General features: G+C 40.0%; 1 protein-coding gene across 1 annotated transcript; it reads right to left on the bottom strand.

The window, feature by feature from the left end:
- Nucleotides 1-672: 672 nt before the first annotated feature.
- Nucleotides 673-21919, bottom strand: PPP2CA (protein phosphatase 2 catalytic subunit alpha). The gene is made up of 7 exons (XM_032626319.1): nt 21692-21919; nt 8966-9175; nt 6037-6210; nt 5369-5458; nt 4690-4851; nt 3115-3233; nt 673-2375 (listed from the first exon to the last, which is right to left on the bottom strand). The coding sequence occupies exons 1-7, from the start codon at nt 21791-21793 to the stop codon at nt 2303-2305; spliced, it is 930 nt and encodes a 309-aa protein (XP_032482210.1). The 5' UTR covers nt 21794-21919; the 3' UTR covers nt 673-2302.
- Nucleotides 21920-23738: the final 1819 nt, after the last annotated feature.

The raw sequence follows: 23738 nt of genomic DNA, 5'->3' as shown, positions 1-23738 counted from the left end.
ATTTTTTATTGAAGTATAGTTGATTTACAATGTTACACCAATGCATTTTCTTTACCCATTTCATAATCAGGTAGGTTACTAACACTTTCTAGCTTAGATGGCCAAAGTCCAATTATTCTCTACAATTAGCCAATTCATTTAAACCCTGGTAATCATTCTAAACCCAAGCCAGTCTGGCCACAAGCCCCACCCCACCCCCTTTTTTTTTGGTCATGCCACATGGCATGCATTATCTTACTTCCCCAACCAGGGACTGAACCCCTACCCCCTGCAGTGGAAGTTGAGTCTTAACCACTGGACCACCAGGGAAGTCTCCACAAGCCCTTTTCTGTTAACCACAAGGTCTACTTTAGAGAGGTTGTACCTGGATGACAATAACACACCAATTACAAGATACTCGTTCTTTTGGAGTCAATTTTGATCACAGGACCTGAAAAATCACTGCTTGGTATCAATAGATCAGTTGGAAACTGGATTATGTACTGCACATTAATAAACTATTTGTTCAGTGAGAAAGAAAACGCATAAACTGACAAAACAAAAAAGAGACAGAGGGACGTATTTCTTATGAAAGCATAAAAGAGTAAAATTGAAAGGGAGAAATGCGGAAAAACTAAGGGCTTTTGGACAATCGACTCCACGAGCTACCAAAAAAAAGAAAGTGGACCACTTAAAAAATATATATATTGTGTATGTATTTTCTTCAAGCATCTTAGAAAGAGAAATGCAAAAATTTCCTCATCAGTTCCAAGTTCAACACAGTACAAAGCAAAGAAACTTTTATTACTATACCCACACAATTAATGATTAAGTGTCTTAAAGTCTACCCTGGTAGCCTAAGACAATGAAGTATTAGTTTCCATAGAAAACCTGTTTTAACTTTCTAATCCTATTCAAAGAATAAAAGGGAGGGGAAAAACTCAGTATGTGCTTATCACCGCCACTTCATTTCAAATGCCATTTTTGTCCTTGGGTGAATGTACATAACACTAAGCCATGATCCAGCAACAGTTTTCTATTTGGTTTAACTAGTATCATTTAAAGAGCATAATACAGGATAATGCTTTAACAGCTATATCTTATCTGAGACAAATTTAAGATCACGTGACAAGTAATGTACAAATATTCGTTAAGAACTTACCACTCTGTCAATCATCTTATAGTGTCCACATTACATAGCAATATTTATAACCAGAAACTGCAGTGACTGATAAGTAGATACATTATTTAGTTTGTTAACCTCTACCTGAAAACATGCTTTTTTCATTAAAAAACAAAACCCGAAAAACATAAATCTCGATTTATATGGTTTTACAATCAGGTCTTACTGAAGCAGCAGAAACTTCATTTCCTTTCTTGCAGACAATATGCAGGAAGAAGAACCCACACAAAGAGCATGCTGGCAATCTGACATATTGTACTATCTGGACTACAATTAAGTCCTGAAATTCATTTGAAGAATGTCAAGGAGTTACGAGAGAGATTATGTAGTGGCCTTGATTTTTATTTTTCTTTACCTAGAATTCTACAAATTCTAAAATTTATCAATTGATGTATCTTTTAAATAAACAGCACCAGTCTTGCCCATTGATACAATTAAAATTTGACTTTCTCAGTTCTTAGTTCACAAGTTTATTATGAAAAACACTGCAGTGCTCTTGTGCAGTAACATCGTCTTACAGGAGGGAGGGAAAAAAAACAGTTCTGTTCAGAACAACTCACCAGGATCTGACGGTAACAAAGAACAACATGAGGCTGAGATTTGAGAAGGGGAAATAAACTGAGTGCAGACAAATCATACAATTAAATTAAACAGTATCCCTGAAAATAAACAAAACGATTTCAAAACTCACAAGTAGAGGGGAGGCCTTGGTACTTAATTTTAAAAATGTTCATTAAGCTCCAATGATTGTTTGCTGCTATTCTTATCTACAGTCATGCTGAGTAAAGCTATAGCTAAATGGAAGTTAAATTGTATTCACGAGGTGTTAATGTTTACATCTTATTATCTGCAGTCTCTCAGAGAAAGCAAAGTAACTACAAATAGCGCTATGCCAGAAACTGGTTTCTTGACCAACAATGTCGCTTCAGCATGCAATGAACTGGTTCATTCTAAAGTGGTCATGGCTGTTGATGACAAGAGGCTTTGTATTTTTATATGGCACATCTTTTTGGTCCGTGTGAAAACAAGTTTTTTGAATGTTAAGTATTCTCTGACACTTTGTGGAGTTACTGTTGCTCTTCCCATTTCCGTTAGGTCAATATATGGTTCATGGCAATACTGTACAAGTTTAAAATTTCGTTACAGGAAGTAGTCTGGGGTACGACGAGTAACATGTGGCTCGCCTCTGCGAGGTGCTGGGTCAAACTGCAAGCTGAAAAACAAGACATATTTGTTGTTCATACTCCAAGACATCAATGTACTGACAATTAAAATCAAGAATATTAGTCTTTGACTCTACACATTTTTTAATAGTTTGTTTTTTTAAAAACTGAAGTATAATTGACTTACAGCACTGTTTTAGTTCCAAATGTACAACAGTGTTTTGAAATTTCTATACATTAATTATAATATGATCTAGATAAGTCTAGTTACCACCTGTCACCATACAGTTATTACAATATTACTATATTCCCCATGTTGTACATTTCATCCCCGTGCAGATTTTTACATATTTCCCCCCATCCATTAACTTAATGTATTAAGAGAACCCTAATCATGCATTTAATAAGGGTCTTCTGGCTGCACGCCTCCTCAAAGAACCAAGGCAACTTCAGCTAGAGGATATGCTTCTGTATATCTGTAGTTCCTTCTAAGACCATTTGAAAGGAGGATTCTACTAAATAAATAAAGTTTAAAGAACCTAAGGTACTGTTATCTATTATCTCATCCTCAGGATATATTTTATTAACTCTACAATAAAAACATGGATTTAAAAGTTAAATCCCTAATAATTCATATTAGGATCTAGGTTTCTGTTGATGTGTTTCAAAGGAAACTTAAAAAATCCAATTGGAATCCGGATTTAGCATAAGCTCTTGAACTGTTCAACTTCACATTAAAACTAATATATTCAAGTAATGGTAACCAATGACTCAAGTGTATATACTTACAAAGAGTATTTTAGAGTATCATCAAGTTCCATGATTGCAGCTTGGTTACCGCAACGATAACAATAGTTTGGAGCACTGAAAATCGTTACTACATTTCGGTCATGGCACCAGTTATATCCCTACAAGGAAAAGAACAGAAAATAATCCCCTATTTTACTCCCTTATTTACACAACTAAATGTGACTTCTCTCAAGAGGGGAAAAAAATATCTCCCCTTCTGCCCAAAAGGCTTTTTAAAAAGTATTGCTTTGGGCTTCCCTGGTGGCGCAGTGGTTGAGAGTCCGCCTGCCGATGCAGGGGACACGGGTTCGTGCCCCGGTACGGGAGGATCCCGCATGCCGCGGAGTGGCTGGGCCCGTGAGCCATGGCCGCTGGGCCTGCGCGTCCGGAGGCTGTGCTCCGCAACGGGCGAGGCCACAGCGGTGAGAGGCCTGTGTACCGCAAAAAAAAAAAAAAAAAAGTATTGCTTTGTTTCTGGATGATTCAATAATTTTCTGTACTCCACACAACTTTTTTTTTTCTTTTTGCTGTGCCATGCAGCTTGTGGGATCTCAGATCTCAGTTCCCCGACCAGGGAATGAACCCAGGCCATGGCAGTGAAAGCACTGAATCCTAACCACTAGACCACCAGGGAACTCCTTCTGCACAACTTAAAAAAGAACCAAACATGTATTTATTTTTTCCCAAAAGTACAAAAGTTGTCTACTATAAAAAGAAAATCCCTAAAAAAAATCACCGATAAGAAAAGGATAAGCTACTTCTTATATATCCGACTTTCAGTAAATAACAGCATTTCTTCAGCCTCTCTTATTGCAGTAGCCCTAAACATGATACAAGAATGAGTTTATGGCCATTCCTTGTAGAGGCAGACACAGACTCCTGGAGACCAGAACCTTATTAATTCTGTCCTCAGTCAGTACAGGTATTACCTGTACTGCCCAAGGTATAAAGGAGAGGCACCTCTAGGAACTCCAGCCTCATTCTCTCAAAGCCCATCTGAATGCATGAGTTACTTTTCAAGTATTATTCACAAATTTCTTTCCCTATCTCTAGCAAAGTCAGACTTTATTGATAATCACAATACAGTTGTATTAGTATTAATCTAAACAGGACCCTAATTTTATAAGTATGTTAATCAATGTTCTATGCTAAGAATTTAGCCCATTTCCCTTTAGCTTCTTCTTTCAAATCACCTGTAATCCTATCATCCAAAGGACCACTTAAACATTTTGGTGTATTTCTTCCTAAACTCTCTTCCATATATACACATGTTAAATACATGAAATAAAACTGAGACCATAAAATATTATTTTTCACTCTCCCCCATCTTACTTTCCCAGCCTTAAACCCCAAGCACTACTCAGTCATTAAGAATTCTCTGAAAACATTTTACCTATGAATTTCATTTGGATCAAAAGTTTGAGATTTTAATTCTAGTCTGCATCTACTAAAAAGGCTCAGGCTATAATGGCAAATTAATCATGGCATGTTCTCACTATATCATATAATTTAAAATTCCCTAAGATCTTCCTTCATTAAGTTTACTTAAAAATCAAATCAAAGAACAGAACATACCTCCATCACCAGCTGATGAGCTCTAGACACCAACGTGAGGCCATTGGCATGATTAAATGTCTCAGAAATATCTTGCCCAAAGGTGTAACCAGCTCCTCGAGGAGATATACCCCAACCTCCACGGTCATCTGGATCTGACCATAGCAAGTCACACATTGGACCCTAAAAAGCAAGTTATATTTTAGATTGCCTTTTGCAAAATTGGTTAATATGTGATCTGAGTAATTCACCAGAAGCAGCACCTACTACGTCACTTTTTGAATGGTGTTTGCTGAAAATGGTAAAAGGTTTTGCAGATAGAGTCAAATAAATAAACTATTTCCAGATGTCTTTAAGAGGCAGAGCCTACATCAATGAGTCCCAATAGCAACAAGCCCTAACTAATTAATCTGCCTAGTGTATGCAAATTTCAATGTTAGGCAGTAGAGTTTAGTAACTAAGGCAGCTCTTAAGACAACCAACACCTAGGTCCTAAACCCAGTCCCAGAGCTGTTGTGATCTTGGTAGGTTTCTTAACCTTAGCTTCTTAAGAATGGGGTCAACAAGAGTGCTCATACCACATGATCATTTTTGAGAATTAAACAAGAAAATACATACAATGAACTAAGTTACAATTAAATATTTCCTCTCTCTAAAAAGTTTTTTGAAAAGATTTTATTACCAAAAATAAGGTCAATACCTCATGGGGAACTTCTTGTAGGCGATCAAGTGCTCTGATGTGATCCAGTGTATCTATGGATGGTGAGAGGCCACCATGTAGACAGAAGATCTGAAAAGAGTGGTTTACAACATTACCCTCATTTAAAATAAACTACAAACATTCTGCACTAAGCTGCAGGCTGTAGCCCACATCACTCGGCCCTGTTGGTGTTTCTGTGTTCTGCCAGAACCAGGCTTGTTTCTGCAGATCTTTCTTTCTTGCCTCCCACTCTAAACTATGGAATACACTCCCTTTCTTCCTGATAAACCATCCCTACTGCACCCAAACCCCAATCAGCTCTTCTAAGAAAACATTTCTCTGACCTTACCCTCCATCATAGACAATTATCTTCCTTCTCACAGAATTTTCTTGCAGTTTCTTCTGTGCACTGCTGCTCTACTGGGACCAGTAAATAGTTAATTACATCTCCCCGACATGTCCAGAAACAGCCCGAAAGGATGGACGGGCTACATCTTCCATCCCCCTGTGGTCCCAACATATAGTTCAGTGCCCCTCACAAAGACTGCACTTCAAAGAAAAACCCCAAAGGGATGTGAGGATGGAAAAACAAGTTACTGGCACCTAAATGTAAGAAAGCAGATTCTTGAAAATAATCAGCAATGTAAGTTTCAAGAAGACCTACATACCTGCCCATCCACCAAGGCAGTGAGAGGAAGATAGTCAAAAAGATCTGTAAAATATTTCCAAACATTTGCATTTCCATACTTCCGTAAACACTCATCATAGAAACCATATACTTGTGTGATCTGTCTGCTCTCATGATTTCCTCGAAGAATGGTGATGCGTTCACGGTAACGAACCTGAAACAACAAATGTGAAAACATGAACGGCTGGCTCCTTCAAAAACCAAATAAAAATCCAGCAAACATTCTACAGGTAAATACAGAATTCCAACTTTGCTGGAAAAAACATCCCACGCCCCTACATCACACAAAAGTGAAATCACACCTACAGATCATTTATCCCATGGGGTATCTGCCAACCCCATTTCAACTAAAATCAAACTCTCACTACCACTAACTTTATCCCACGCATAATCACCAGCTGCAAAACTCCATCCATGAGTTTTTTTTATTACATTATACAACCACCATTGCAATCCAGTTTTAGAACCGTTCCATTAACCCAAAAAGATCCCTCGTGCCTGTCTGCAATCACTCCCGACTCCCACTCTCAGCAACTACCGATACTTTGTCTCTTAAGATTTGCTTTCTCTAGAAATTTCATATAAATGGAATCAATACAATATGTAGTTTTTTTGTGTGTCTGGCTTCTTTCACTTAGAATATTTTTTAGACTCATCTGTGAATGGATCAGTGGTTTGTCTCATTTTACTGCTCTGCACAGTATTCCATTGTATGGCTATACCATATATAGCCATATTTTGGTTTTTTATTCACCAGTAGACTGAACATTTGGATTGTCTGCAGTTTTGGGCTATTATGAATAATGTTCTTATGATCATACCACATATAAGAAGTTTCTGTACGCATATATGCTTTCATTTTTCTCGGAGAGATTCCTAAGTTTCTAATCTCTCCAACAAACTCACTAACATACGGTTATTACTAGCCTTATTGATGAAAGCCATTCTAATGGGCCTGATTCTGACTTTAATTTGCATTTCCCTGATGACTAAAGTTTGAGCATCTTTTCATGTGCTTAATGACCATTCATATATCTTCTTGGGTGAAACATCTATTCAAATATTTTGTCCACTTAAAACTTATGTCTTCTTATAGGTTTTAAAAATATATATATGAATACAAGTACTTTTTTCTTAGTGATGTCTTTTGAAGGAAAAATCAATTTTTATGAAGTCTAATTTAATCAGTTTTTTAATGGCTTGTGTTTTTGGTATCATATCTAAGACATCTTTGCCAAACCCAAGGTTACAAAGATTTTCTATGTTTTATTTTAGAAGTTTCACAGTTTTAGCACTCATATTTAGATCTATGACTGACGTTGATCCATTTGTAAGGTATGAGGTAGCTAAGCTCATTTTTTGCATATGGATGCCCAACTATTCCAGCACTATTTGCTTAAGTTTCCTTTCCCCTGTATTAAGTCTGCTAGGGCTACCATACGAGGTACCACAGAATGGAAGGCTTGAAGAACAGAAATTCATTTCCTCACAGTTCTAGAGGCTAGAAGTCCAAGATCAAGATCAAGGTGTCAGCAGGGTTGGTTCCTTCTGAAGGCCTCTCTTCTTTGGCTAGGTAACGGCCATCTTCTCCATGTGTCTTCTCATCTTCCCTCTGTATGTGTCCTAATCTCTTCTTATAAGGACACCAGTCATATTGGATTAGGGGTCACCTGTATGACCTTATTTTACCTTAATTACCTCTTTAAAGGCCCTACCTCCAATACAGTCACATTCTGAGGTACTGGGAGTTAGGACTGTAACATATGAATTTGGGGAAGGGGTGGCGGTGGCACAATTCAGCGCATAACACAAACATGAACTCTTAAAGGTAGCATATTTATTCCTCCTCTGAGCACTGGGATTCATCCTGGGCTTTAAGTGCAGGTTAGCTTGCAAGGCTACTTTCACGGCATCTAGAGTCACTGCAGAAACTTTCCATCATTTAATTCAACTCCTTCAATTTACAAATGCAGAACATAATGACCTCCAAAAATGTTTTGTAGCACTTTACATGATTCAGACCTGCAGCTTCATGAACACTTATACTTTGTTAATTGCCTAAACTTCAGCTCTTGCCAAAACCACATCTCACTGCTTCTCCAGTACTAGAAGATGCTGGCAGCCATCTTACCATTCTACATATTCTTTAAAATAAAATCATCTCCCCCAAAGTAAAGTCAAATAATTTCTTTTAAGGGAGAAAGGTCATCTCAAAAAAGCTTTTTACCATTTTGTGTTTCACCTTCAGATCTTTGTATATTTCCCAAAGCTACAACTGGTATAAAACAACATGCTTTCTTTAATTATCACTTCTATTGTTCTAGATTATGTCATGTTTAATGGCTGCAAACTATTCCATTGAGGTAAGCCATAATTTAGAAATTCACTTACCATTAGATATTTATATCAATTCTTTCTGACATTTAAGATGCTACAATTTATGTTTTCATGTAAGTAAAGCTCTTTTCCTCTTAAACTTCTTCCTCTGTACAATTTTAATTATATGATTATTGTGTCAACGGATATAAACATGCCAATATTTGAAATATTTTGCTCCTTTAAAATACTTCAAAAATACCTAGAAAGGTAATTATATTACCTCTCATATCCCAAATTACTGAACTAAAATTTCTATTTAATCAGCCTTCTAGCATTTTTAAATCATGAGGCATTTTCTTCCTTAGAAAATAACCTTCTTGTTTTTATTCTGTACCATTCCCTCATTCAGAATGAAGATAGACCTATGATTTATTAAGTCCCAAACCTGAATATCTAAATTCCTAAATGTGGGGATTTATTCTAAAAGCTAACACGCAGATGGAGCAAACTACAAATCACTGGGTAAAAAAGGACATTCAAGAAGACTGCCATACCCAGTTCAAAATGCTCAAACATAAAATTGAAATTACCTTAAGAGCTACAAGCAGAGTAACTGTTTCAACTGAGTAATATCCTCTGTCAACATAATCTCCCATAAACAAGTAATTTGTATCTGGTGATTTGCCACCAATTCTAAACAGTTCCATGAGATCATGAAATTGCCCATGCACATCTCCACAGACAGTGACTGGACATCGAACTTCTTGCACATTGGATTCTTTTGTCAGAATTTCTTTAGCCTACAGATAGAGAAAAATAAACCAAGACATTTCACATTAAAAACATTAACAAAGATATGTTTAATTACACATAAGATATGTTTAAGTTACCCTTAATATAGCTTTAAAGGGTAGACTCAGCATAAGATGAAACTGCAGACAATTACGATCCCATTAAAATAAGGGGGCAAGACATGCCTGGAACCTATCCACCAGCTATCTCACCTCTGATACCTAGAAAAAAAAAATGTATCAAGATACATAGTCCCATTCCTCTCATCAGTATCATGAGTTTTAGATCTATCAGTTGCCATCTAAGTGCTAAAGAGATCATGATTAGCAGCCATATACAATCAATGAAAATGGAGCAAGACACTCAGGTACCTAGTTCCTGAGCTTTAGAGTTCTAACTACAATGCACTCTAGGATTCCAGGCTACGAGGAGAGGTTTCTTAGTCCTACTTTAAAAAAAAGACTTTTGGAAGACATTAAAATTTTGTCTGTATTTTGGGTTTTTTATCCTCTTTATATCAAAACATAAACAACTTATTTTACAACTGTGACTATTCAATATACATGGTTTTTATGTTGCTTTCAGAAAACCATTTGGCATCCTATGCATTCCCCCATGTAACCACAAATTCAAACATCATTTTTAAGAGCAACATAATATTCCACTCAGTAGAAACTCTTTTATTCATTTCAACACACATTTATTGATCATTTATTGTATGCCAAAAACTGTGAAGAGAACTGGGAGATAATCATTCATTTGCTCAACCATGAGTGATACTTTGTGCCAGGCCCTGTGCTAGCTCCTGGAGGTATACTGAACAAGATAAAGATAGATCATTCCCACACCACGGCTGGGGAGGGGGTATAGGGGAACGACCACAAACAAGTAATCAAGTAACAAAGTACAGACTGTATTAAGTGCCATGGAAGAAAGGGAGAGAGTAACTGGTGGAGGCCACTTTTTAAGATATCACAACAAACAAGACAGCCCATAAACGCACACAGTGGAGCAGGAGAGGCAGACTATAAATAAAAGATCATTACAAAAGAAAGGGCCAAGTGCTAAGACATGCTAGAGTAAGCAGCAGTGTTCCGGGCTCACAAAAACTGAGAGCTATGAAAACTGCCTGAGGTGCAAATAATGGGCGGGAGCTACAGAAATGGGATGGGAATAGGAAACTGGAGGACATCAAACACCGGCAGATGTAATCATGCGTATAAAGTCCAAGGAGTTAAGCAGAAAAGGTTAACATGGCTAAAGCATAGCATGCAAGAGTAGAGAAGAGAGCAGACTGGGGTGGGGTCAGGTTGACAAACTACCCTGGTTTTTAGCACCGATAGTCCTGCTTCCCAGGAAATGCCTCAGTTGTACCCAGGCAAACCATGATGACAGTTGGTCACCCAGCTAGGAAATGTAGGAGGAGAATGGAGCATGGATCTGGACTGAAAACAAGTCTAATCAAAGTAGTATTAAAACAAAGATCCACTGGCAGAAAATTTGATTAGTGAATTAAGGATTTCAGAGGTAGGGCTGTGGATATGGATATCTGAGGTGTTGTAGAGCTTAAAGGCCACCCACCAGTATTCAGGGACCAACCCACCGACAAGTCTTGCCTAGTCTCCTTCCAAAACATCTAAATCCTTATGCTTCTATCTTTTTTGCCAATACCCTGGTCCAAGACACCATCAACTAACCTGGATTACTGTGCTAGCCTCCACAAAAAACTCCCTGTTTCTAGTCTTCCTGCCTCCAATTTAATTTCCATGCAACAATCAAAGTGACAGTTTAAAAAATTATCACCAGATTCATTTTATCCACCATTGTCTACACAGCACCTCGCTAGAACAATGCCCCACGCACTTAATATCTATTTTGAGGAAATCAAGAACTTAAACTGAGACAGGTCATCTTTAGGGAGAGCCATGGATGTCTGCCAGGACAACAGCATAAGTACAAACCTGGAAAGTGGTACCAAGTTCTCTGGAGAATGAAGAAATAGCAGGTAATAACCGTAAGGAAAAATGTCCAGGTATCTAGGTAGAGGACAGAAGCCTGAAAAACACAGGGAATTTTATCCTCAAATAGAAGGACGCAGAACCCATCCACCTGGGAGGGCTACTAGAGAAGGTACAAGACTTCCTCAGGGAGTCAGTTAAGCCAAGAAGGTAAAAGTAATTTGTTCTGAGAATGGGTTTAAAGTGTTTTACTTCATATATCCAATCAACATTTATTGAGCATCTTCTATTTGGGATCAGCAGTATGGAATGGTGTCCCAGAATGTACAGTGCGAGGCTGGGTCAAGGGAAAGCAACACACAGCAATATGCGGGTGAAACTATCATAAGAGAATTGTTGCTAATGAGCCATTGCTCATTACATTTTGAGTGACAACCAAGGATGTCAAGGACTGTTTTTAAGGTAGTGGTATGCAACCTTAGCGGCACATTAAAAAATGACCTGGGAAGCTCTTTAAAAATATCTGGATGCCCAAACTACTCCTCTCCCAATTAAGTCAGAATCTTTGTCTGTGGGATCCAAGCGTCAATAATTTTTTTAAGTCTCCCCTCCCTACCCTACACTAGTGCTTTCTTAGGTGCTGCCAAGTTTAAGAACCACTATTTTCAAGTCTCCAAACATTTTGGGAAGCCTATTTCAGGACATTTACCAACCACTGACATCACAATGTTAGTTATTAATTTCATCTAACATTTTTAAATTTAGAAAAAATTTCCACTGTGTTTCAAAAAGAGGTATTTCTTAAGAAATACATATAATCCATCTCTCTACAGTAATTCCAACTTCCCAATTTATTATTACTAAAAAGTGGAAGTTCACTAGGCATATTCCATTACTAAACCTGTTTGGAATTAATACCAGGCCTGATGTTTTCAGCACCTACTACATACTAATAAAAACAGCTATGAATGAAATGATAGGTCCTACTTAAAAGAAATTTGCAGGACTCCCCTGGTGGCTCAGTGGTTAAGAATCCACCTGTCAATACAGGGGACACGGGTTCGAGCTCTGGTCCAGGAAGATCCCACATGACGTGGAGCAACTAAGCCCGTGCTCCACAACAAGAGAACCCCTGCAATGAGAAGCCCACGCACCGCAACCAAGAGTAGCCCCCGCTCGCCACAACTAGAGAGAGCCCGCACGCAGCAACAAAGACCCAACACAGCCAAAAGTAAAAATAAAATAAGTTTATTAAAAAAAATTTTTTTTAAAAACGTACTTTTGGGGGTTTTGTCTCAACTTATCAGCTCTCAGATGATCACTACACAAAATACACTAGTCCCAGAACACCACAACAAAGAAGACTGTAGACGTCCTTATTAAAGATTATTCTAGTCAGGAAAACTAATCACAGCATAGCTTCTCTAAGACATCTCTTTTTCTATCACAGGAGTCAGGCCTTATAAATCCCAGAAGCACCTAATAGAACCCCCTCTATGGGTCACCCAATGGGACCTCTAATGAGTCACCTTTAGTGCCTCCAGGCCTTCACCAACCATCAGTTTCAAAGACAGCTATACAACTTCAAATCTCTGGTTTAATACTCAAAGTAAATGGTACAACCAGACTCTCAAGGTAACTTAGTTAACATTAGAGACTAAAAAATTTTTAGTAACTACCTTTTCACTCTCTGGTATTCTGACTCCCATAATTTAAAGCCTCATGTCACCTGAACCATGCAGAGAAGCAAAAGTAACACACACACTTCAAACTTTTGTTTCCCCTAAAATATTTTTCAGGGACTTCAAATGTCTCAGCTAATATAATTCATATTTGAAAAAAGAATTAAGATCAAGTTTTAAGAAACAGTGTAACTAGCACCATACTGATTTATTTATCGGAACCCTACTGAAATTCAGGCAAATGATACAGACTGGAATGAATTCAAGGGAAGAACCTTCCTAGAACAAGGTTAAAACTGGAACAAGCAATTCCATTAATAAGAGCTTATCACAAGTAACTGTGGAAAGTTAAAAATTTTTACACCTTCCTGAAATTTAGATTCACCCAAAGACCAGCAACCTTCAGGAGCATTAATTTATTATAAACATCCTCTCAGCATTCTGAGTTCGGATTCAGAAATCTCACTCTATTTTCAACCTCCTATAAAAACATCAGGTAATAAGGCCAATGATCTATAGACTTAAGTAAGTCTTAGATATGGACCATACCTAACCACCATAATAACATGAAATTACAAACAAATCAGATTTAAAACAGACCAAAAGACCAACAGATCATCCAATCCAAGATTTTTCAAGGAAGACAAAAGAAAAAAACATGAACCAACAACAGATTTACCAACCACTTATATATATCTATTAATTTCCTTAAGGATATGCAACACTGATATCATTCCTACATAACTTACACAGTAGAAAAAGCCACGCAATGCATTTATGCATTTTTAATTATTAAAAGAAAAAAACGTATTTATGCATTTTTATTAAATCAAGGAACCATTTTAAAATACAAAATTACAAGGTAAAAATTCTTTGTGTAAAATGACTGGAAAACAATAAAATCTTAACAGATTGTTTATTTCAACGGTGAGACTGTAAGAATGCTTTCTCAATTCTGCCACACCAGCAAAAACTATTCTCATTTCTTTGTATTCCCTTCCAGTTTACAACTGGTCAACATCTCATTCTGTGTCCTAAATTTTCATATTCACTGACCCAATTTCCTATAGCATTACAGTGATCATTGTAAACCACTATATAATAGCTCCTGAACAGATCTACACACGTATTAATGTTTATTTGAATTATTTTCTTTCAGGAAAATTTCAATTGTGGGATTACAGAGCAAAACAATATTAACAATTTTTGTTCCCTATGTACCACTGGACCTATGCCTAACTTGTGCAGTAATAAATGTAAGACTGTATCCATTCTCAGCTATTTCAGATATAAAGTGTTATCTTCTAATTTAACTGGCACTTTTAATTTCAGAGTTTGAACTTTTTATTCCATGTTTATACAGTATCAGTTATTTTTCCTCTTGTACAACGTGTCCACACACATTCTTTGATTATTCATAGGGAGCCAAATGTTCTTAGATATTTTTCTATTAAAAATCTGATTATTAATTATAATGTTCATTAGAACTCTAGTTAAGTAAATTTAACATTTCATACTCTAATCCCAGTTGAATACATCTTCTACCAAGAGAGCCATAAAGACATAAGAGAAGAGAAACAAAAAACAAAAAAAAGCAATAATTAATCTTTGAATTTTACTTCTCAGTTCAAGTAAAAACTGACGACATTTGAAAACTTTTTTAAAAAGCAAAATAATTGGGACTTCCCTGGCAGTCCAGGAGTTAAGACTCTGTGCTTCCACTTCAGGGGCACAGGTTCAATCCCTGGTCAGGGAACTAAGATCCCACATGCCGCATGGCACAGCCAAAAAATATAAAATACCTGTAGGGTCAAGCAACCATGACACACATCCTGATTAGGCATGGAAAAATATTTTTTAAAATAAAATAAAAGGCAAAATAATTAAATTTGCAAGCAAGAATCAAGCTTTTCAATATCCTAAGAGAATTCCATTTTGCTTCATACTGCTTTTATGAATCAATGGTAGGTTTCTTTGATTTTCATAACTGTGGAAAAAAATTTAAGGTTCATGATAAATTAGTATATGTGGCTAGATTTTTATTTTGGTGTGATACATAGGGTAGGACATATTACTAGCCCTGGAAGCAAATGAGTCTTTAGTTAATTGTCTTCAACTATCAAATCTTTCTTCATACCACTTGTCTTGCATTAATTATACTGATCAGATGCCTCTAATATTTTATGAAATATTTGTCTTCTTTGATTAAAATCTGTATGATTATAATACTTTCAAAGTATCATAACCCTCCACATAATGTTCTGCAAACAAGTATCTACTATTTGGTTTAGGGCCTAATGGAAAGAAAAGGTCAGGGATGAGGGATAATTCTAAATTTATATTAAGAGAAAATATGTAAGGTGATGTTTTCCCATCTGTTTCTGTAAAACAACCATCTTCACCTCTGACCAAAATGAATGACTGCTTTCTTTAAAGCTGTGTGTCTCACGTGCAACAGACTGGCCTCCATCTTTACCAACGAACATACCCATGTGCATGAATTAAACAGTCTCAATCATTCCTGCATAGGGAAAAAATGTTAATCTACTGAACTGAGAAATGTTGCTATATACACAGTTGTTTAAAAATTTTCACCATAACAACCCAGGTTGAATTGAGATTCAACCACTCTGGGTCTCAGTCTCCTCCCTCATCTGTGAAAGGTGACTTGGCCTAGAGGATCTTTGAGGGTTTTTTTTTTCATTACTAAAATTCTACACATCCTAAAGCACTTCACTTCTTAAGCCTTTTTAATGAAAATCAAAGCCACCCAACAGAGATAGCAGGCATTACTGCTAGTTTACAGATGATGGGTACCAGAGAAAGACAATTAACTTGATCACCACTAGCACAAAAATTCTAAAATCTTTCCTATCTGGAGTTTACTACAAGTTCAACCTCCTGACTAATCCAAAACCCTGCTACTAGAGCAAAACAACTAACAGATCCCTACAATTATACTATTTAGACAAAGCTCAACAAATAGTGAAAATAGTACATATAAAGGAAGCATAATAAATTTTGCTTGAATGGACTTCCCTGGTGGCGCAGTGATTAAGAACCTGCCTGCCAAGGCAGGGGACACGGGGTCAAGCCCTGGTCTGGGAAGATCCCACATGCCACGGAGCAACTAAGCCCATGCGCCACAACTACCGAGCCTGTGCTCTAGAGCCCGCGAGCTACAACTACTGAAGCCCATGTGCCTAGAGCCCATGTTCCACAACAAGAGAAGCCACCGCAATGAGAAGCCCGTGACCCGCAACAAGAAGCCCGCACACCGCAACAAAGAGTAGCCCCCGCTCGCCGCAACTAGAGAAAGCCCGTGCGCAGCAAAGAAGACCCAACACAGCCAAAGAGAAATAAATAAAAAATAAATTTAGGGCTTCCCTGGTGGCACAGTGGCTGAGAGTCCACCTGCCAATGCAGGGGATACGGGTTCGTGCCCTGGTCCGGGAAGATCCCACATGCCGTGGAGTGGCTGGGCCCGTGAGCCATGGCCGCTGAGCCTGCGCGTCCAGAGCCTGTGCTCCGCAATGGGAGAGGCCACAACAGTGAGAAGCCCGCGTACCACAAAAATAAATAAATTTATATATATAAAAAAATTTTGGTTGAATGTATTCCAAAAACAAATGCACGCTGTCACAGTTAATAATAATACTGACACTCCATAACCTGTGTGAACTACACTTTGCATGACCATCTAGGTAATGTTTGTCTTCCAGGTGCACTCTAGAACAAAGGTTCTCAACCTTCTTTCAGGCCCCTCAACAACAGAAAGGTAAAAATTCCCATTGGTGGTAGTAACTGAATGACTAAGGCAGAGGTGGGGACAGGGTGTGCCAGAGTGACTGGCCAGCTGGTCATGTACAGTTTAGAAAACACCCAGATGCAGATACATACGTCTCTGTCACTGCTTTGTCTATCCATTCCAAACCACAATACCAATATATCAGTGGCAACAGCAACCTTGTACTGTGAAGAAATTAAGCTGTTAACCCCAGACTGCTCTTCAGTTTTTTCAGACCCCACCCCCACCCCCAGCCATTTACTGGCAACCAGACCTCTCTCTGTCAGCCTCTTCTACAACTTCTGCTCCAGAAGCTGAAAGAAAACCTATTTTAAACAACAAACAAAATCTTTCCCCTTCCCAGTTCTACTCCATTTCAGATCTCACTTGTGTAGGAGAGGGCAGGTTGAGGGTTTTTTCAGAAAAGGATGGCAATGTGAAATGGGTAAGGAAAAAGGTGAAAATAAGAGAAACAGGTCAAAGTATAAAGAAAACGGTAAGGGGTGGGGGGTGGTTCTACGCCTCACATAACTTTTCCTACCTCTCCTCAGAGCCCTCAAAAAAGACCCCTCTCTGGGACTTCTCTGGTGGCGCAGTGGTTAAGAATTCACCTGCCATTGCAGGGGACATGAGTTCGAGCCCTGGTCTGGGGAGATCCCACATGCCGCGGAGTAACTAAGTCCGTGAGTGCACCACAACTACTGAAGCCCGCGCGTCCAAAGCCCGTGCTCTGCAACAAGAGAAGCCACCACAATGAGAAGCCCGCACACCACAACAAAGAATAGCCCCCACTCGCTGCAACTAGAGAAAGCCCACGTGTAGCAGCAAAGACCCAACGCAGCCAAAAATAAATAAATAAATTTACAAAAACAAAGAAACAAAAAACACCAACCCTGTCTACCATGCGTCAACCCAAACCCAATGTCTCCTGGTTTTCCTAGCTTATCTCCTCCAAACTAAACAAGCAATACTCCACAGGTAACTTACAAACCTGACTTACAATGAGATAGCGGAAAAAAAGAACAACAGACTACTGTTAACTCAAATGCTGTCCCAGTGCCCATCATTCTTTCTATAGCATGAGTTTCGCCTTAGTCCTACTGCCCATATTTGCAGACACAAAACTCTTGGCTCTGATAGAGAAAACAAAGGCAGAATGGGACAGGGGGTGGGGGGAACTTGTGTGTCTGAAGAGAAGAACTGTTCACCTTTTTGGTGTTTCCTCATTAAGTCAACTCAAAACCAACTGCACTACCGCTTCATGCCTGGGAGATCACAGAATACACACAGGCAAACAGCCTTGACTGTGGAAGCTATGAGGATAAAAAGAAAGGCATTTTAACAAGCTTAATGAAAAATTTAAATACAGTTACACTTTATTAGAGTATTTTAGAGCTTGGTCTCTGGATCATGATTTACACTATCTGAGAATACATAGAAAATTAACTGGGGTTTTCATCTTACTAATCTTATCTGCGAGGCAAATGCAGTTAGCCACGTCCAAATTGAAAAATAATTACTGTCTCCTCCTCCAGGAGAGAGTGGGACAACAGTATGTGACATGAATAGGAAGCTTTAAAGAACAAAAATTATGCTTTCTTTTACAGAGCTGTTAATTCTACAATTCAGTCTGGCCCCAATTCATCTGTGTCTTCATTATTAACACTAACTCAGAAAAGAGAAGGGGGCTGTGAAGCAAGACTAAAACATTGGGCTCACAAACCATAAACCTAGGCAATCTCAATTTAGCCCCTGTAGTCAAGTCACTTTATCTTTCTGAGCTGTGGTTTCCATCTCTAACTGAGGATAACTGTCTCATAAACCTGTTAAGAGAACTGTGTATGTGAAAGTATGATGACAACAATATTCTGTATCATGCTCCCCCCACAACTGCTTGTTCTCAATATTCAAATTACCTTTATGGAAATAAGCCAAACCACCTTTTAAATTAAACACACATACAGACTCACAAAAATATATTACCCATTTCATATAGGAATTTAACCTTGGCCAAGTACTTGCAGGTCATCCAACTAGCAGGAAGACTCATGCTGCATTTTATTTATAGTGCTTGTACAGCAATGGAAAACAGCATACCTAGGTAAAGAACTCCTTTGGAAAAAAAATCTGGCTATCAAACAACATTCTCCACAAGTTTGGTAAGACAAGAAAGCACAAAGCCAAAAATCATACCTAAATGAAGCCACTGCTGAACATAACAAAAGACTGTTTACTATAGTTAAAGCAAAAGCAAGCTGATACTATTTACTTCTTCCAATAGGTAGATGGAAACATACCAGTCCAGTTATACAGGTGTAGTAAATGACTACAGACCTGTGACTATAGGCAAAACTGCTTCACTCACAGCAAATTTTTAAACAACCAACAAATTATGATCCCCAAAATGACAAGGTATATCGCACACACAACAACCCTGTCTTTGATATAGACTTTCATCACATCTTGGGGGAAAAAAGCTTAACTAATTAATAACATAAAAACCATATTCACCCTTGTCTATAAACACACTTTCCTTCTTATAATCAAAAAATAATCAACTATTATCAAATAGCTATCTCCACCAAGTATCACTTCTTTAAAAGGAACAAAAGAAATAAAAAAAACTATTATACTAATGAGAACTTTTGCTTCACTAAAAAGATTTGTACAAAAGATGTTTCAAGTCATGCACCCTAACTTATCCCATAAACCTAAAGAGCTGCCTTCAAATTAACTTAGTTTGGAAGGTTAATAATGCTCCAAAAGTTGGAATACTTACAAGTTAAAAAGTTTGAAGGCTGTGTGATAGCCCCCCAAAAGGATTCATGTTTTAGAAATCTAGCTTCAAATATTTTCTCCCTTTTTTTGGCTCTAAGAATTAAAATCTTGACACAGTAGATGAGCAATGGAGAGTTAAGCATAAATTGATTAACCTCACTACATCTTAGTTTTACAAACAGGTGGCAAACAACGACCATTTACCAGATGGATCAAGCTTCAGCCACTCCACTGTAACTCCAGTATTATCTTCTATTGTCTCCAACACAGACCCTCTACTTCTGTGTTCCATCTACTACTGACTTCCAACTAGATTCAGGCTCCTTGAAAATAAGCATGATTATTTTTCATTGCTTTTCATTCATCTCATAAAAGTAAGCAATCTTGGATATCCAGTAAGTATTCAATGTTTAAACACAGAGTACTAATTTAAAATGGAACTGTATAATCTAAGATTAGAAGGAAACTTGGAACATCTATTTTAATTCTAGTTTATAGACAGGAAAATGTGGACCAAGTGAAGTAGTTGCCTCAAGGTCAATCACAATTAGTTAGTGGCAGAAAAAGGACTAGTGTCCCGTTCTAACTCACAGTCCAGTGGTCTTCCAATTACATCACTGCTCTCTTGTGATATTTTCTACACAAATGACTAGTCATCTAGCCAACTACTGACTCAAAGTCTTATACAGAGTAAAAACTCAAGCTTAAAAGTCATTAAAATCATCACTTATAGTACCTAGAAACTAAGACCTAACACTATACATTAAATAATTTTTAAAAGCCTATTTCTAAACTTTTAAAACAAGTATTATCCTCATTTGATGGAAGCAAATTAAGGATCAAGAAGCAACAAAAGACTACAATGCTACCATTAAAATTCAGCTCCAAGAGATTATGTGCCACCTCATCAACTAATAGGAGAGTTTTGTCGAAGCATGGGATAAATGAATCTGAGTTAGACTCACTTAAATTGCAATTATTCACAGAATAGTTTCTGAAAAAGCCGGTTTTAGGGGCATATACATCAAACTCATGAACATAATTTTCACATCAGGCCACAAACAAGTCAGCATAATTGCTTTCTAATAACTCTTCACTAATACAAATGCTAATATGATATTCCACAATTCTGTGGAACTAAAAAGAAATGCTGCAAAGTTAATTTTGAAAAGGTAAATTGAAACATTCATGGTGGAGCTCATCATTTTCTCTACTTAGGAAACTGAATTATAAGACAAACCCAACAGGCTATCTGTTTCCCCAATTCCTTGGAAAAAACAAATCAGAAATAGGTAATTTAAAACGGCCTTACTAAAATAGACTACAACATTCCATTTTCAACACCTGTGAGATAAATTATTTAAACACTAAGCACAATATCTGGGATACTGTAAAAGCTCAATCGACAGCTATTCTTATCATTACTACCACTATTTAAAGTCACAAATATACAAACAACTTTTCCAAGGAAGAGCCAGGATACAAAATTTGCTCTTACAGTTTGTTGCTCGTTTTAAAAAGAAATGGCAAAATGCCAAGTACGTTAGACTTAGAGAAGCGTTTCACACTACCCAATTTGAGTCGGCATATAAATCATAAACTGACACTTGATTTCCAATCCCAAAGCTCCTTATGTAGTATGACTCACCAAATTCTCCATTCTTCCAACTATGAAAAATAAGTTATACTCCTCCCTATGACTACCACCATGACATTCGTAGAAACTAGGTTAGAAATTCATTTTAACATTCTTTAAAAACACGCTTCAAATAAGTCTCTGGAAAAGATATCTCGGTGAATTTAACACAAACCACCCAAGATAGTGCTAAAGCTGTGTGACCTTTAGAGAAATCCTAGGATCTGGTCTACAAGGGCCGTTCGGGGAGCTTCTGGACAGCTTTGGACCTAAGAATTAGGTCCGAGTACAAGTAAAAAGCCTCTTACTCACCTGAGTCCCAGGCCCCACTCCCAGGCCATAGAACTCAAGTCCTCTTACCCACATCTCAAAACCGTCCCCAACCCTGACCCACAGGGTCTCCGCTCCCCACAGCCACCTCGCCCCGCGCCAAGACCGCGAAGCTCTGAAGCCCCGGAGTTGGGGCAACGGCGCCATTTTAGGCGGCGGTGGTAACGACAACCAATTCCTGCGCGGGAGGCAGAGGGCGCCGGGTCGCCCGGGAGCCGCCGCCGGGCCGCGCCGGGCGCCGGTCTGGGAGGCTCGGGGGGCCGGGGCCTCCGCCATGTTGCACCCTCCCCATGGCCGCCTTCTTCTTTGCGGGCTCGGCCCGCCGCGGCTTCCGCATCCGAGGTGCAGCTCACCTTCTCGCAGAGGCTCTTGACCTGGGACTCGGAGAGCTGCTTGCACTCGTTCAGCTGCTCGACCCACTGGTCCAGCTCCTTGGTGAACACCTTCTCGTCCATGATGCCACCCGCCCGAAACGGCTGCCGCTCCGCGCTCCTCCCGCGCCGCCGCCCGCACACGGGCCACACACACACGCCGCCGCCGGTTCCCGGGGCACTTGTGCGGGTACTGGCGGTTGCTCGGCACTAGCGCTGGCCCGCTGGCTCGCCCCTCCGTGCTCGGCCACCGGCCGCGGCCGTCCTCCGCTCACTCTAGCCCCAAAGCTCTGCTCTCTGTAATGGCGGCCGCCGGCGTGGTGACGTCACGCCCGGCGTCAGGAGGCGGAGGGGTAGATGGGCCGGGACCAGAGCTGCGCAACTGCAGCGCCAGCCCGGATCAGCCGCCAGACTGGAGTGCTAGGGACCGAGGCGCAGGCGCAACGTAGCAGGCTGGTAACAGACACCTTAGCCTTTAGGGCGTTGTCCTCCAGAAGGGAGAGGCCGAGGGGGAAGGGAAGACCGAGACCGAGCAGAGGCCAGGCTTGCAGCTGGGAAGTAGGCTAATCCCAGAGCAGTACGTCCTGCGCGGCTGAGGCGCGGACGTGGCGCAGGCGCAGTCGGGGTGGGAGGGTGGCTCCTTGCTGCTGGAGACTTTCTCTAAGGCGATACGGTTCGGCTCTTCACGTGGCGACTGAAATCAAATCACGGAAATTAGAAATGCGACCCCATGCCTCCTCCGTGATACAACACTGGAATTGCGTGGGATTCCTGCATCTTGGGGGCAAGAACGGGCGCCGAGTGGTAGCCTGGTTGGAGTGGCCACCTTCGCCTCCGGGCGCGGCCGGCACCTTGTAATTAGGTCACTCGCAGGCGGAGGAGGGTGTACCTGTCGGGGGACGGCCGCGCAGTGCACCTGACTCCCCCGGCACACACCTGTCCCCAGGCCTAGATGTCTCTTCCGGCGCGATGGCTGGGGCCTCGTAGCTCTCCTGGCTTACGCACGCCCTGCGCAGCCTCACCCCTTGTACCCAAGGTGTGCGCCTTCCTCCTACTCCGGTTCCTCCTGGGGAGAAACGCTCTCCTCCCCCAACCCCTGCCCACTCGGGCCTACTTTCTCAAGGGAAGACCGCAAGGAGATAGATGCACCCGTCCTGCCCGGGACCCGGTCGTGTTAGAAGCGGCAGTGGTCTGCGCTTTAAATAAAGCTCGGATACCCTAGGATCGGACCTCTGTCTGGCTGTGAATCTCTTTGAGATTTGTGAACTGTTTTCACATTTCGTCGTCCTTCCCTTCACAGAAATATTTGGCTCCATAGAGTGCCAACTATGTGCTAGATCCATGACTAGGATACAGAAGGGTCATCCAAACAGACATGGTACCCTACCCTGGTGGAGCTTGTATTCTCCCAACAGTACTTCCTAGTATGGTCTGCGGATATGTAGGCAGAAGAGCGATTATGATGCCCACAGGACCTGAGAGATAGAAGCTTTACAAAAGACATTAAACCTTAAAGGGCAAGGCAAGAGGTGAACCTGGTCCCTGTCTTCTAGACTCCTTACCCGCAATAGCAGCCAACCCAACTACTCAGCAGTGTGCTGGAGGAGAGCTCTCACTCTGCAGCCTTGACCACATCATCCTGACCATCATCCTGGCTGAAGAAGGCCCTAGAGGCCAGAATAAGCCAATGGTGGGACTGAAAATTCTCCTACATCCAAGACAACCTGCTTGACGAGGCTGACTGGCGTGGTCTACCCGGGCTGGAAATTGCAATTCCACTTTCTCAATTTCTGACTATGTTTTGCAGTTAACGTCCCCAAACACAGAGGAATAGGAGTTAAGACTATGTGGAATGAATGAGGAAGAAAATCATCACTTGGTGCCCGTCATTATAAAGCTATGCCCAGGGCTTCCCTGGTGACGCAGTGGTTGAGAGTCCGCCTGCCGATGCAGGGGACACGGGTTCGTGCCCCGGTCCGGGAGGATCCCACGTGCCGCGGAGCGGCTGGGCCCATGAACCATGGCCGCC

This window comes from Phocoena sinus, chromosome 3 (genome assembly GCF_008692025.1).
Source record: "Phocoena sinus isolate mPhoSin1 chromosome 3, mPhoSin1.pri, whole genome shotgun sequence".
Taxonomy (NCBI): domain Eukaryota; kingdom Metazoa; phylum Chordata; class Mammalia; order Artiodactyla; family Phocoenidae; genus Phocoena; species Phocoena sinus.
This window is presented reverse-complemented; position numbering and strand designations above follow the sequence as displayed.

Bases quoted from the DNA above. Each gene is read 5' to 3' on its own strand.
- PPP2CA (XM_032626319.1), bottom strand. From the start codon at position 21,793: ATGGACGAGAAGGTGTTCACCAAGGAGCTGGACCAGTGGGTCGAGCAG. The intron at 6,211-8,965 runs GTAATTTCAATT...TTGTTGTTTCAG, and splicing joins CTCTGCTTGTAGCTCTTAAG to GTTCGTTACCGTGAACGCAT. The intron at 3,234-4,689 runs GTATGTTCTGTT...TTTTCCTTGTAG, and splicing joins CTCATCAGCTGGTGATGGAG to GGATATAACTGGTGCCATGA.